Here is a 15532-nt window from a genome sequence, read left to right as displayed (position 1 = left end):
GCAGAGCAAAGTCTACTTAGGTCTAGTCTTGTTATGTAGAATGATATTACATGTTGCGGCCATAAGAACGTTTATGTCAGAGGAGAAATAGCCTATGCATAGCATACACTGTTAAAATGGACCTCCAGCAGAAGATTCGTAGTTGGGGCTGGATTTATCCCACTGCAATCCTCTGTTTGTACGGGTTCTTTGCCAACTGTAGGCCAGCGGAACCTTTTTTGACTCCGTATCTGGTGGGCCCCAAGAACATCTCAGAGGAAGTGGTGAGAATGCCTTGAGTTGCGATGATTCCTAGCACCAAACAGTAGCCCAGGGAATAACGTTTATGATAGGAAAGTTTATGATTTTATGAGAAAGTCTTGATCCAGATCGCTTCTGCGATTTTTTTCTATTGTAGCCTAGATTATATAATATTTTGAGCCCTTGCCACATACCTGGGCTGATGTCAGGCGTAGCCTATTGCTATTTTGGGAATTATTTAAGGTAATCATTTATTTTTGTAATTCATTTTCTCATTTTCAGTGGCTTAGTAGTAGCCTGTAATGTAGAGATGAAGAATAGTCTTTGTCAGAGAAATAGGACAAATCTGTTGTGATTTTCATTTTAAGTAGGCCCATGTAATGCATTTGTTATCTGGCTGGCACATCAGTAACCCCTGATTTGACATTCCAGGTGACCAACTACCTCTTCCCCATCTGGACCTACTCCTACTTGGCTCTGCTCTGCCCAGTGTTCATCCTGACAGACCTACTGCGCTACAAGCCTCTGATCATGCTGCAAGGTGCTGCGCTGGTCTGCAACTATTGCCTGCTGTGCTTCTCAGACAGCCTGGCGGCCATGACAGCGCTGCAGTTCACCTACGCTGTGGTGACCTCCACCGAGGTGGCCTACTTCTCGTCAATCTACTGCCTGGTCCCTCCTGAGCGCTTCCAGCAGGCCACTGGCTACCTCCGTGCCGCCATGCTCACTGGGTAGGCTACGCACGCTGATGTGTCCTTCTGTCCGACACACTCAGCTGCATATACCGTACACACAGCATTGAGATAAGTAACATGCACAGATGTAAAGATTCCACACAGTATCAGATATAATTTAAATACTGCAGGTCAGGATGATTGATGTAACGGACCGAGATAATGTGACCCTCCACACACACACACACACAAACACACACACACACACACACACACACACACACACACACACACACACACACACACACACACACACACACACACACACACACACACACACACACACACACACACACACACACACACACACACACACACACAATCAAGAGAAGTGGACAGACATGATGTCAATACCTTAGTAATGTCTAGTTGCATCATAACCGTCTTATTGTATTGATCCAGAAATGAGGCATTTGAGCCATCTCTAGGGGATGTGTAAGTTTTTTTTTCACAAAAGTGTGATTGTTAAAGGTTGTTCACCTGTCTTCCAGGTACACTTTTGGTGCCACCCTCAGCCAGCTGCTGGTGTCCCTTGTGGGCACCAGTCTGTTCCACATCAATGCCATTACACTGGGCACAGTGAGCGTCTCTTTACTGGTGTCCCTGGCCATACCCATGCCCCAGCGAGGGATGTTCTTCAAGGGGGCAGAGGCGGAGGAAGACGACCAGGAGAGGGAGGCTGAGGAAAAGGCGTCAGGAAGAGAAGTGGAGAAGAGAGGTGGGTTTCTTCAGTTTTTTCAGTTTCTTCACCTTGACACATGCCCAGGTCTTAAAGGCAACCCCCTCCCATCGTTTGTTTTTGTTAAAGGAGCTCGGTGGAATTCTTTATTTTTCCAGTTGTCTTTAAAGCAGCCACAAAGCACTCATTAACTTCCATTATATGCAATACAGCTGGCATGCACCTTACATGGTAGGCTATAACATTGTAACAAGGGAGTTAGCCTGATGGTTAGCTGGTTTGCATCTTCAGTGCATCTGGACGAGGTAAATTAATTGTGTCTTTACTGCCGATATGGTTTATTATCAGTTTGTAAGAGTTCGGCGAAGTAGGCAGTAATGTTGGGAATCCATGAGAAATGTGATCAGTTAGGCTGGACTCCCAGCAGCCAGCGATGCAAGGGTTGGAAACCAGTCATAGTGAAGAGAAGGCCTACCCAGACTCGAAGTGAAACAAAGTGATCAAGCAAAATCAAGCTAAACCTCTGCATCATTATTTCTGAAAGACTTTTCCTCACTAGAATTCTCTAGTGTTTACAGTAAATTCTCTAGAGTTTACAGTACACTCGGTCATGGTGAATCGTTGTGAAATGTTCCCCCTTGTATTTTCTGTATTATACAACTTTTTTGAGATCTGTTACTGGCTTCAAATTCATAAAGAGAATATATTTTTTGTAATAATTTTTGTTAATTGTAAGTTTCAACATTTAATACTGTATGTTATGTTCTTTCTGCAACTGAAAATGGGTATCCCACTTCATCTACACTGTATGTAACTGTACCTGTTTTTCAGGCTGTTGCCTCGGCAGCTTGGTGGCAGGATGGAAGGTGGCCAAACAGATCAAGGCAGCCATTTGGGAGGCATACAGCTCAGGCCAAGTGGTCTGCTGGTCCCTGTGGTGGGCGTTAGCTTCGTCTGCCTACACACAGGTGTTCAACTACGTGCAGCTGATGTGGGACCATGTGGAGCCGTCCAGCACAACGGCCATCTACAACGGCGGGGTGGAGGCCGTCTGCACTCTAGTAGGTGAGAGGGGGGCAGGGGGTGATGGTGGGGAGAGGTGAATCGAGAATGAGTACGGGGACTATTTTCAGGTGCTGCGTGATATCGCTGCGCCTGGTACGCTGGTACATACAGTATGCATGGTACGTTCGCAATGTCCCCTGATTATTTCCCCAGAATGAGAGTATAGCTCCATGTCAAATCAGCCTAGCGGTTTCATTTTCCGTCAGTCTCATTGCACTTTCTAACTTGGAGAAGAGACACGTTTTAAATAGGAAAAATTCTGGAAATCACTGAAAAAAAGTGTGACGCTAACGGGCAAGATGCTAATGGGCCAATTCGATTCAATGATCTATGCTAGGCTGAAGCTAAAAGTTGTATCGCCAGACTAACAGAACAGCTGGATGAATGGAAGAAATGTAAAGATCAATTGTTTTGCTCGAGGGTATAGGTGGAAAATTAGCTTAATTCCCCAAATGGTGGACTATCCCTTTAAGAGTACAGTTAAAGCTGATATACAATTGCCATAATTTGGCTTTTCCCCTTCAGAAGGATTTATACTAAAAAATACACAGATCCATGCTTCAAATTATTTCATGATGTGATGTCTTGGAGTTCATCAGGCCTGTTGAGATTGAAACGTTGCCTTTTTAGAGTAGGCTAAATGTATTTCTTGTGCAAACAATCTCCCTCTCTCTCTCTGACATGTTTTGTCTGGCACCTGTGAAAATATATTTTGGACGTGCGCACTCGTTTTCCACAACTATGTCTTGGTGTTACCATCCCATTAATATCCAAATATTACACTGTTCCCTTGGTGAGTACATGTGTGCTGGGTAAGATATACTTAATAAATGACACCAGAAGAGTACAAATTTCCTTCTGAGAAGTGAAACCATCCCGAGTGTATCTATTACAACAGCTAGTCTCCAGAGGAGCTGTACGACATTGGCTCAACACTGAATTTAGGAGAGACCTTGATGTGCAGGGACACCGATTCCTCTCAGAGAATAGTGTTGGCTGTGTGTGTGTCTGTATTAGTGTGTTTGAGAGAGAGAGAGAGAGAGAGAGAGAAAGAGGGAGACCAGAGTTGCAGATTACATCGCTGCAGGGAAGAAGCAATGAAGGATGTGAGGGCGAAGTAATTAAGACGATAAGAGTTAAGGTAATTCTACCCTCGATGGCGTCCGATAAGGACCTCAAGGCTTTCAGCATGTCTGACAAGACAATAACAGAGACAGACCAATTAAGATTAGCCAGAAGCCGGATCAATACGGCAACACAGTTCAGTCCCCCAGCTTAAGGTTGGCCTGGTTTTTGCTGACGCAGATGTTACCCACTGATCATAATGACACGAAAGAGACAAAGCACCTTTTTATGGTGCATGGTATCCGAAGCCAATTAAGTATAGGACGTGTCAAATAAGCTGTAGTCAACCTTGACAGCGCTCATAACAATGACAGTTGTGTTACACTATGGTACCGCTAAATCATTGCTTTGAAAAGCCAAGGGCAGTTCTCACAACATGAAGCTGATTTCGTTCTGTCAGCTCTGGTCATTTAGATTCATTTATCGTTGAATGTCACTGATACTTATGTGGTTGGAATCTAGTGTGGCTTCAAGACTGTGCAAGACTACAGTGGCACTCAAAGCACAGGGAAGCACTGTGATACTAATTGCAGACTAATTACTGGCATTAATATAATTCATGGTGTTTTCACATGGAAATTATAAGTCTGTTGGGTCTTTCACTGACTTCTTGAGAAGTGACCTCGTCCTAGTTTATCTACATTTCACTTTTTTTTTTTTTAAGTATATTTTTTTGGCCTTTTTGCCTTTATTGTTACAGGACAGTGAAGCGTAGACAGGAAGCAAGTGGGAGAGAGAGATGGGGTGGGATCGGGATATGACCGCAGGCCGGATTCGAACCTGGGTCCCCGTGGGCACTCGGACCCGTACATGGTATGGGCGCTGTAGCCTGCTGCGCCACAATTGTATAATTTGAGACCCTATGCAACTTTTTCATAGTCATAAAATCACTTAGAAATCGTTGTTTTGCTTGACTGACCAGTTTTATCGAAAACAGTAATATTTCCTCCCGCCCCCAGTGTCCCTATCCGCTATTGCAACCTTGCAGTTTGTTCAGGAGACGATCGTTCCCTGTTTACATCTGGAAGGCTGTGACGCATAAAGAACAAGAAGAACCACGCTTGCAATTTATATATATATATATATATATATATATATATAGCTCTGCAGAGAAATATACAAGCATAAAACGAGCGAAAATGAAAAACGAAACCGAAACTTAAGATGAAATCGCCAATCCTGCATAGTTTCTCTTTAAAGGGAAACTATGCAGGTTTTGGCGATGATGATCGCGAGGCTGGTTTTTCCGCTCAGGGGCACTAGGGGGGAGCGAGACAGCCGTCATTCAACCCGAAATAAGTCAAATAACCACACCAACGACTCCGCAGCTGATTAGTTATGGCAAATTAAGCTTAAAGAAAACTTGCATAGTTCATCTTTAAAGTGCTGCTGTTTTCTCTCTCTACTGTAAAAGTAAGTCAGTGCCACTCATTACGCTGAGATATCCACTCCAGTGCATTTCTGTTGTGTTTGGTGGTTTCTCATGGCGGTTCTGTCACCTCAGGTGCGGCAGCAGCTTTCGGGGTGGGGCACGTCCGCGTGTCGTGGAGCCGGTGGGGGGAGCTGTGTCTGGGCGTGTTCTCGGCGGTGGGGGCCGGAGCCGTGTTCCTGATGGCGTTCGCCAGCAACATCTGGCTGTGCTACGCCGGCTACGTGATCTTCAAGGCGTCCTACATGCTGCTCATCACCATCACGACGTGAGTGCTGATGATAGGCACACACACACACACACACACACACATATATGCAAGCGTGCACACACACACACACACGCCAGCACACACACACACACACACACACACACACACACACACACACACACACACATATATGCAAGCACACATACACATGTATGCAAGAGTACACACACACACACACACACACACACACACACATACACACACACTCATGCATGCACACATACACATACACATACACATGTACACACACACACACACACACACACACACACACACACACAAGCGCGCACACACACATGCTTGTAAGCAGAGACAGAACATCCACTCGCATATACACATGGTGTATACACATACATACACACACACACTCACCCACTGCAGTATACTGACACACACGCTGCCAGCACACAGGTTTCAACCCTTAATGGGCCTGTTGTTGTTGCCAAAGAGGAATGCCCACGGTCTGAATAATTAGTACCATACAGCTGTTTTGGAACTAACCGATGTGTTTAATTGCACCACCAGTTTCCAGATTGCTGCCAACCTGTCCATGGAGTGCTACGCTCTGACCTTTGGCATCAACACCCTTGTCGCTCTCATCCTGCAGACTTTAATCACGCTGATTGTTGTGGACGAGAACGTTCTGGGATTGGATATTGTTACACAGGTAAGGGCCCCACACATCAGGGATACTATTAGCATGGATGATGCTGTGGCATCCAGGGGATCGGACTCTCCAGGGTTAGCTTCAGCCAGTATAGCATCAGCTGTTCTTGGTGCTAAGAAGTTCGTTTCCATTGGCTGGTTTCAATCATGTGTGAGTGTGGCCAGTTGTTTATAGCTCAGGTGACTGGCTTTTTGTGGGTTTTGGGGGCAAAAACTGAACCCTATAAAATAATGTAGCTGTGATTGTTTTTGCACTTCCTGGGCTGTAGTACTAAGCTTCAGCTTCTGAGATAATATGTCCCTCTCTACTCCAGGTCTGTATTATAAATCCATGGTGCCATTACACTTGAGTTAGGGTAAAAAGATCACATCTCTCCCATGTTAAGCATGAATCAACACAAATTCCCAACACGGTGTCACAGTATTTTATTTACTTAACTGACTAATTTGATCTGTTTTAATTGCACTCTGTACAGCACTTTGGCCTGTGCACGCTGTGTATAAATGTGCTATAGAAATCATTGTTACTTATTTACTTATTTTCAGTTTCCCCAATATAGCAGGTAACACCTACTAGGTGTTCTGACTGACTCTGTTTACTTGAGCACATACTGTAGATGTCGGCAGGAGAGAGACATCTAGTGGTGAAATTTTGTAATGTTTGCCACTTTGAGAAAAAGAATAGTTGAGATCATATAATATCCATCTGGAAAAATGTTTTTATTTCTGTACTTCTTCTTGCAACCTTACTATCATCAAAAGTGGATAAACCCTAATGAATAGTAAACATTTATATATATATATATATATATATATATATATGTATATGTATACAGTGTATATATATATATATATATATATATATATTTGAAAAAGAAGTAGCTATTGTAATTGGCAATGGCCAGCAAAAGAAGTAGGCCTACTGTAATTTCCCAACTATTAGCCGCAGCTTAAACATTGATATTGCTCATTTTCAGCTAGTTTAACACACAGGGGTAGTTAATATGATATTAATATGGTTTTGTTTCTTTTTACATAATACACAATGTGTCTAATTCACAGGAAATTATTAATAATTAGAACATTTTGGAACAGTGCCCAAGTAGATTTCATGGGTTTGATTTGATACTTATAATAACCAATACATCTGAGGGGTCCAGCTGTATTCAACTGTGTTGGTTGTTGCACACTATGGCACTGTGTCATATCCTCATCACTGGCGGTAGTATTCAAACTCTGCCGTAATCGTTGCCATTCATATTGCCCGTGTTCTGCAATGTCATTTGGTGAACCCAACCTACAATATTTTCCAAAGCCAATGTAACGGCAAGCACAAACTGCCCTTATCATAATCTTATTGTGTGTGTCTGTGTGTGTGTGTGTGTGTGTGTGTGTGTTAAATGTGTCTATTTTTAGTTCATCGTCTATGGGAGCTACTACACTGCCATCTCCACAGTGTTTTTCATCAGAGGACTATACACTGCCTGCAGGCATCACAGCAGACCCTCACAAGAGGCCTTGCCCTCTCAGAGGCTGTGATCCAACAACAACAAGCTGGCTCGGCATCCCACTGGACATCATAGCCACAGGCCCACTGTCCGCTCCCTGTAGCTGACTTAGATCCATAACCAAAGGGGTTGTGTATTTTGAGTAGCCTATGCAAGATTTATACATACATTTGCAATAATATAATATAAACACTGCATGTGTTTGTATATGCACTTCACAATATGATCTACTGCAGTCGTTCCCAACCTGGGGTCCGCGGACCCCACTAGGGGCTGCCATTGCAGGGGGTCTACACAATGTTGCCTGGGCTGAGGTTGTGAGGTCACCAAAATTATATTTGTGCACATTAAATGTATAAAATCCCAATAGCACAATCACTTGGATAATCAAAGCTATGTATAATCCAAATTAAAACATATTTTAAAACATATTTTTGTTCCACATTTAAATTCATGTAGCTGTTTATTACCTCTGACCTCTGAACTTGCATAAGCAACCTTCAGGTCGGGCTAGGCATGACATTGGTAATTCATCCCGGACTCCGATTGTTGAATGAAACAATGTCTTGTGTGTGTAATATGCGGGTAGGAGTTCAGGTAGGCGGTCCTGGCTTGTTTTAGACACATGCAAGAGGGCCTTCGAGGGGAAAAGGTTTGGAAACACTGATCTACTGAATCACTGTGAAGTCATAATAGGAATGGGCTAATGGTGAAAACTTCCGTTTAGAAATGTTATAGCTACAGTAGAATGACTAAATCCTGTGTGAATCAGCACAAACAACTGTAGACCTGTTGGACATGCGTAGAGGGGAAGGAATGCTTTGGGCCTGTACTGCCTCTGCAGCTACATATTCTGTCATAAAACCAGTTTACAAGTTTACTAATATGGACATCTGCAGTGATTTACCCTGTCACTGATATTGTAAAATTCAGCAGACATCAGCTGAAGACCTTTTACACCCAAAGCTTATAATTGTGCTTTGTTACTTGTGAAACTGGGCCAATCTGGTTAAGAAATCCTGGCAAGTGGATAAATAAATATCCATTCATCATTAGATTTAGCTCAACCATATAATATAGCTCCGTGAGGGGACATCTGGAACATCAAGTCTTCTGCGTGTAAATCAGAAAAGCTCACGACTGTACCTCCCGTGCTGTGGTCAGAAGGGTAGGCTACATCCCAGGAAACACGCCCGTGTGAGACCACAATGGGCAATTGTGGGTTTACTGTGGGCAAGTGTGGGCAGGGCAAACCCACACTAATCCCAAACGGGCCCCTAATGGGATAGCCCAATACAGCTTGGCCAGACCAATGCTCGCAGTGAATTTAAGTCGCGATAGCCAGGATAATGTTTAGGGATCATCTAAAAACATTCGATGTAGATTCGATTTGTCTTTTATTCTATTATTGACCAGCTTCAACAACTGCAACTATTACATATTGGAGGTACACATGGGCCAGGTGTGGGTTTACTGTGGGGTAGTGTGGGCTTACTGTGGGGTAGTGTGGGCACACACACATGGCCACAGTAAACCCACAGTAAACTCATATTACCCCACAGTAAGCCCACACTACCCCACACTAAGCCCACAGTAAACCCACACTACACCACAGTAAGCCCGAATTAGTGGGCAGCCCACAGTGGGCCCGAATTACATGCCCGCAGTGGGCCCGGGCGGGCATGTTTGCTGGGATAGTAGGCTAACTAACCCATCCTGTTACGATTTAGGCCTACTTTTTTTCCCTCTAAAAAATATTGTTAATAATTTATTCTGACAATCATGAGGTTGCATGACTTTGTTAACACAAGCATTTGAATACAGAAAACAATGTTTCATAATTTCCATAACAATGTGGGTGTTATTTTGCGCTTTAGATTAGAACACCTATTCCCGCTCCAAAATGACTGACCATTAGAAATAAAATGAATGGATGAGAAAACGGTCAGTGTATAAAATTGTGTCCAAGCACAAACCTAGATGGACTGATATATGTGGGCCTATGTGGCGTTTAGCATCAACGACAGCCTTGATCATTTGATTAAAGATGGTGTCCAAGACACAGTTTTATTAAGTAGGCTACCTTTATCCATGGGAACACCCGAAGGGACAGGGTGGAAATTATTTTCTGGATAAATGTATTTTAGAATTCTTTTGCGTTCCCTCACAACAATATTTTTCATTACTTTTGACTTTGCGAGGGAGCACAAACAAAGAAACCAACAGACGTCCATTATGAAACTGACGAACCATGTAGCCTATCCAGTTGACAGTCTGAGTTTCGTTTTCCAGGGAATAACCGGATCGGTGGTGGGGCGCTGTTGGAACTTGCAATGATGAAGTTGAACGCTAGATTTCGGACACATTTCGGTTCTTCAGTCTTCACCAACGAGTGGTAAGCATCTACTGTTATACTTTTAAAATGATGTAGCCTAACGTTAGGCCAGTGTTGTTAGGCTAAGTATCACGAGGATATAGACCGAGATGTACTAGCGACAGTAACTGGCAGGAAAATTCAGAGCGGCGGCGCCAGACTTTTAACTGGTATGCTTACGCATTATGGTTATGGTAGCCTAAGCCATTTTTAGCAGTCCAAATATTTACCTGACGGTTTTGTCCAAAGTTTAAACGGCAAACCGGTAGGAAAAACTAGGCAAATAGGTAGGAAAAACTGGACAATAGGCAAATGGGCTAGCCTATGGTAGTACGCGTATTATGTTGTTAGCTGTAGTGGGTGATCTACCCCAAATGCTGATATAGGTGTGTAAATAATACCTATCCATGCCTATTTTAAGTGGGTATATGCGATGGTGATGCGTTTTAGGTGGCCATATAGCCAAAGCCATCGATATCTCGATGGCTTTGGACACTGGCCAAAGCCATCGAGATATGGCCACTGCATGCGTAGTATCACGTAGACTTGTTGACAATTGTGCCAATTTATTGCCACTCATGTGGACCAAATAAGGGTAGCACACTATGCAGGTTTAGTTGATTTTGGCGACTGTAGAGCTCCCTCTATTAGTCACAGACAGTATATATATTTAATGAAAGTGTAAACACTTTTTTTTTTTACCATTTACTGAAAACATGAGCTGCAGTCAGGATACATTCTGACAACATTATTTTAGAGTCTGTTTGGCCATGTTCTTTACAGTCTAGTCTAGTAGCCTACTGATTGCTGTCTCATAATATCATTGTCTTCTAAACATATGTGCCACTTTTGCGTAGGTGTTTTTAGCTAGATGAAAAACTTAAAAATGTCAAGGTGTAGCAAACTGCCTCAAGGTGTCTGAAAGGCCCCAGACCTCCGGTGTAAAAGGCAAACTTGTCTCGCAGTCAGAGTTGATGCAGATAAGAGCAGCAGTTTGACATTGCTTGTGTAAAGAGTAGGCCTAGATAAGATCTTGGGGAATAATTTGGCAGGTGAATGTGTTGGCATGATGGGATGCCACACCCTGTTGTCAGAAATGTGTATCTGTTACTGGTGAATGTGCCATAGACGCTTTCCCATTTTGTGCAGTGACACACTCTATGAGCCATTCCTTGAATGCAGATTCTAGTGCGCCTAGTTGTAAGTCAGAGATCTCTGTTTGTTTGGCACCTTTGCTCACTCCTTGTCTCTCAGTGAGCTGATTGAGGCACAGTGAGAGGATGCAGCCCTAGTCGACTTGTTTTCAGCTGTTGAGCCAGTGGTACAGGTTAAGTCAGGTCTCTTCTGATTATTTTCTGCAGGATCTTTTGGTGTGTAAAAGGGTAAATGGTTGTTTTAATTTAAAGATTACCTACAGTATGGTGAACTGTCCACTAATGTGACCTCTAATAGATTAAGGTGATGATGGGGGATGTGTCTACTTTTATTTGCAGGTCAGTTGCTTTGACTTCAGCAAGAAGGAAGGGTGTTTGTCCTTGTACAGAGCCTAGACCTACACAACAACAACAACAACAACAGCAACAACAACTCACCAACACTGCTGCAACAACAATGGGTATCAATAAGAAGAGTAAGACATTTTCTTTGTCTCCTACTAATATGAGGATGCAAGTGTCAAACAACCTTAACTGTTATCAGGGTCATCATATCAGGGTGCTTGTAAGTGGTCAGTTCTAACGAGGGTTTCATTCTTACAGAGGCCATTGCTGGTGTTGTGGGTGTTGTGGGTGCAGCAGCTGGAGCAGGTAACCATAAAACAAATATGTTTCCTTTTCCATTCATCAGTATGTCTGTTGTGGATAGTTGGGCTTAAAAACTTCTTAAATACAGTAGGCCTATCTAACGCCTGATTTAAATGTGACCTTTGCTTGTGGTTTGTAGTTGGAGCTGTTGCTGCGGCTCCTTTCGTTCTGACAGCCGCGGGGTTCACAGGAGCTGGCATCGCAGCAGGCTCTTTCGCCGCTAGCATGATGTCAGCGGCCGCTATCGCTAACGGAGGTGGAGTCGCAGCTGGGAGCTTAGTGGCTGTGCTCCAGTCTGCAGGTGAGGAACAATACATGTACAATACAATACATACGCCTTAACTATTTGCACTTCAAAAGAACATGGCAACTTTTTTGGGAAAATAGCTTATTTATTAAATAAGTTTCCACGTTCCTTTAATCATAAATTGGTGCCACGCAGGGCATACTGTAGTTGACTAGAGTGCAGACTGTGTAAGGAACAACCAAGAAGTGAAGTCATAAGTATAAATATATAGAGTATATTAACATCTAACCATGATGTTAGGAAAGCCGTTTTCTTACCATTTTGTTTGTTTGTTTGTTTGTTTTTCCCTTGTGTACTGTATGTTGATGCCTGTTCGGGTTCTTGTCTGGCTCAGGAGCGGTTGGATTGTCTGCAGGAGGTACAGCTGCCGTGGCAACTGCAGGGGGCGCTGTGAGTGGAGCCCTGGCAGGTGCAGCTGCATGGGTGCAGGGAGTGTTTGGAAAGAAGAAACCTCCCAGCAATGGCGATGATAAAGATGACCCTAAAGACAACAATGGTGATGATAAAGATGACCCTAAAGACAACAATGGCGGTGATGGAGATGATCCTAAAGACAACAATGGCGGTGATGGAGATGACCCTAAAGACAACAATGGCGATGATAAAGATGACCCTAAAGACAACAGCAAGAAACCCCTCAAGACGCATTCCAAAGAGGGCTCCAAAGACACCACTGATGACGAGTCTGAAGATGAAATTGTGAAGATTAATTTATTAAGCTCTGAGATAGAGTTCAAAAAACAGTAATGAGCGGACATATTTTATGGCGTTATTATGTCTGAGCACTACAGAGTGGGACTGAATGGTGTTGCGTTTTGTGTCTACTCTGGTGAATATAGGGCTACTACAATCACAGTTGAGATCGCTACTCCATGGGTGTGTGTGTATTTCTTCAAAAATCAGCGAGGCTCTCGCTTTTTCAAGAAGAGTGGTGTGGTGTATTTGTCTTTGGATTCTGTGTTTTTTTCACACCTTACCAAAGAGTATGCTTGTCTTTAGACTCTGCGAGTTCTTCGCCTTGCTAAAGAGTGTGTGCTTCCTCTTCTGTCTCTGCAAAACTTGCCTTGCAGAAGAGGAAGTGACTGTCAGTATCGTGTTTTTTGCAGGGGCCCCTTTTCAACGGGTTTAGGATGTACGAAAGGACTGATGCAAAAGAGAGAGACTTTCTCTATTTGGACCAAAAATCCTTGATCAGGACTCTGGGGTCAACAAGTGAAACTTTTTAGGAGGCTCTCTTTAATCTAGTCCTTTTTCACTGCTGATCCTATTGCCTGCAATCGTACCTATAATAAAGTGTCTTCACACTTTCGGAGAAAATAGATTGTGTTTATGGCAGCTGACTCTTGACTATGGTTACTGAGGTCAACCTCCGGTCACAGAGACCGCATCGCAGACGTTGTCTATCGAACAAGGGACCGCAGAAAGCTTCACAGTCACTATCGAAGCTGACCACACATATGTATTTTCTTTCTCCAGTGACAGACCTTTTGCAATCTATGAAAATAATTCAGTTAATCTAAACTAGTATTATTTTGAATTACTGAAAGATAAAAATTCTCAGTTATTAATACGCATCTGCTTTCAATAAGTTAAAGTAAGTTGTTTACTCACAACAAACTTAGTTTAATTTACTAACAGTGCAAAAAGATAATATGAATTTTTCAAGGATGAATCTGCATATTATACATGACATTACACAGATTTTGATTTTATTTGTAACAATTTGTGCTCAGTTTTTACATAAGTTTACTTATTAAAAACCAATTACCATATCCCTGCTTGTGTGGTATGCATTTAGACCTTATTTTACAGAAATACAACTGTTAAACGAAGCCTAGTTGGTTTTGTGACCGCTACGGTGTATAGAACTTTCCTTCCTAAATACACAGCTGAGTTCGCTACTCCTGTATGTGTCAGTGCATTGTGCAGTAAGTATTTGCCCATTAACGGTGTCTTAGAAAGTAAGCCCAAACCACAGACAAACTTACCCACTGGGTCCCCTCTGTAGGCTTGCGCCTCTTGCGAGAGGATCGATGTTCTCTTTGACACAGGGGAGGCAGGAAACACGAAAAAGAACTCTCGGCGGCTTTTAAACAATGCCCTAACAAAAGGTTAGGGCTTTGACTTTATTAAAAATAAAATACAATATATAAAAAAAAAATCTATCTGTCTCTAAATGCAAAGTTCAGAGTCCAAAAGAAAAAGGAGAAGACACTTAAGTCCCCGCGAAGGAGACCTTTTATACTACTTTCACGCCCAAGTCTAGACCTATTGCGCTTCGACACGATCAAGTGTCTTTTTCTCTCTTTTTTTTTCTTTCTGGTGACCTTGCTTTGAACTCAGACCTGCACATGAACTACAAGCTTTTTCCTCTATACTTATTCTAAGCACATTTCATTAAACATGACATACTATATAAGCTGAATTAAAACACATCTTTTGATTAGACATTCTATCAAATTCAAGGAAAAATACATTTTAAGTCTAAACAGTTACTCTTTAAAGTTTAAGTAAAAAATACAGTTTTTTAATCTATTGCAAAATCATACTTCTATTCTAAGTAAAGTTACATGTTTTTATTTAAACAGAATCACACTTTGAAAATCTGAGTAAATATTATTTTCATATAAGTTTATCTATCATTGCTGCATTAGCACATTTTTATTTGGTTTAGAGCAAGCTGGTATCAAGCAAGTATGTTTTAGATGTATGTCTAGCAAACCTTAAGGGTACAATCATACTTTTCCACGGTTTCACTTTCTACCACCTTCTACAATGGGTATGCTATGATGTTGTTTGGTTATTTTTGTGTAACAAGAAGAGCAACAAGAGAACATGCGGTTTGATGAGCAGTGGGCTTTTCATCCTCCATCAAACTGACAAGAACTCAACTGGTGATGGTAGCTTAGTGAGGGCGACAAAAACACCCTCTTGTTCATTATTGGCTCTGATGAATAACTATGCTATTGTATTTTATATGACATCACTTAAGATGTATGATATGTCACAAATATGGAAAGAGGGCCCCTGCCTGGTGAAATTCTCTTGAATAAAATTCTTCATAGCTTTAGATCTCATATTGTCATAATAGTAGAGCTCTTAAGCAACACAATTGTGCACAAAACAACAAAAGCAACAACTTTCAGTGTTTGTTCTTGATGGCCAGCTTTGATTCAAGATGTGGAGCCATTCTCAGTTTGACCTCTGAGGTCAGCTAGAGGTCATTGACCTCTACGACATGAAATGTGCATGCACAACATTAAAGAGGAACTATGCAGGATTGGCGATTTCATCTCTGGTTTCGGTTTTGTTGTTCGTTTTCGCTCGTTTTA

At 42.4% G+C, this 15532-nt stretch overlaps 2 protein-coding genes across 3 annotated transcripts; both read left to right on the top strand.

The window, feature by feature from the left end:
- Positions 1-51: 51 nt before the first annotated feature.
- Positions 52-7748, top strand: slc19a3b (solute carrier family 19 member 3b). Its single transcript, XM_062551952.1, has 7 exons — positions 52-263; positions 673-971; positions 1466-1692; positions 2485-2718; positions 5348-5540; positions 6069-6210; positions 7626-7748. Exons 1-7 carry the CDS (start codon positions 117-119, stop codon positions 7746-7748), a joined length of 1365 nt encoding a protein of 454 aa, XP_062407936.1. The 5' UTR covers positions 52-116.
- Positions 7749-9953: 2205 nt separating this feature from the next.
- On the top strand, positions 9954-13972 carry LOC134100100 (interferon alpha-inducible protein 27-like protein 2). 2 transcript variants are annotated; one of them, XM_062553149.1, is made up of 6 exons: positions 9954-10112; positions 11585-11721; positions 11849-11896; positions 12033-12194; positions 12535-12693; positions 12826-13972. In XM_062553149.1, the coding sequence occupies exons 1-6, from the start codon at positions 10051-10053 to the stop codon at positions 12945-12947; spliced, it is 690 nt and encodes a 229-aa protein (XP_062409133.1). In that variant the 5' UTR covers positions 9954-10050; the 3' UTR covers positions 12948-13972. The 2 variants fall into 2 exon arrangements, with proteins under 2 accessions (XP_062409133.1, XP_062409132.1); XM_062553148.1 differs by having other exon boundaries at positions 12535-13972.
- Positions 13973-15532: the final 1560 nt, after the last annotated feature.

The sequence above is a fragment of the Sardina pilchardus genome, chromosome 13, assembly GCF_963854185.1.
Source record: "Sardina pilchardus chromosome 13, fSarPil1.1, whole genome shotgun sequence".
Lineage (NCBI taxonomy): Eukaryota > Metazoa > Chordata > Actinopteri > Clupeiformes > Clupeidae > Sardina > Sardina pilchardus.
This window is presented reverse-complemented; position numbering and strand designations above follow the sequence as displayed.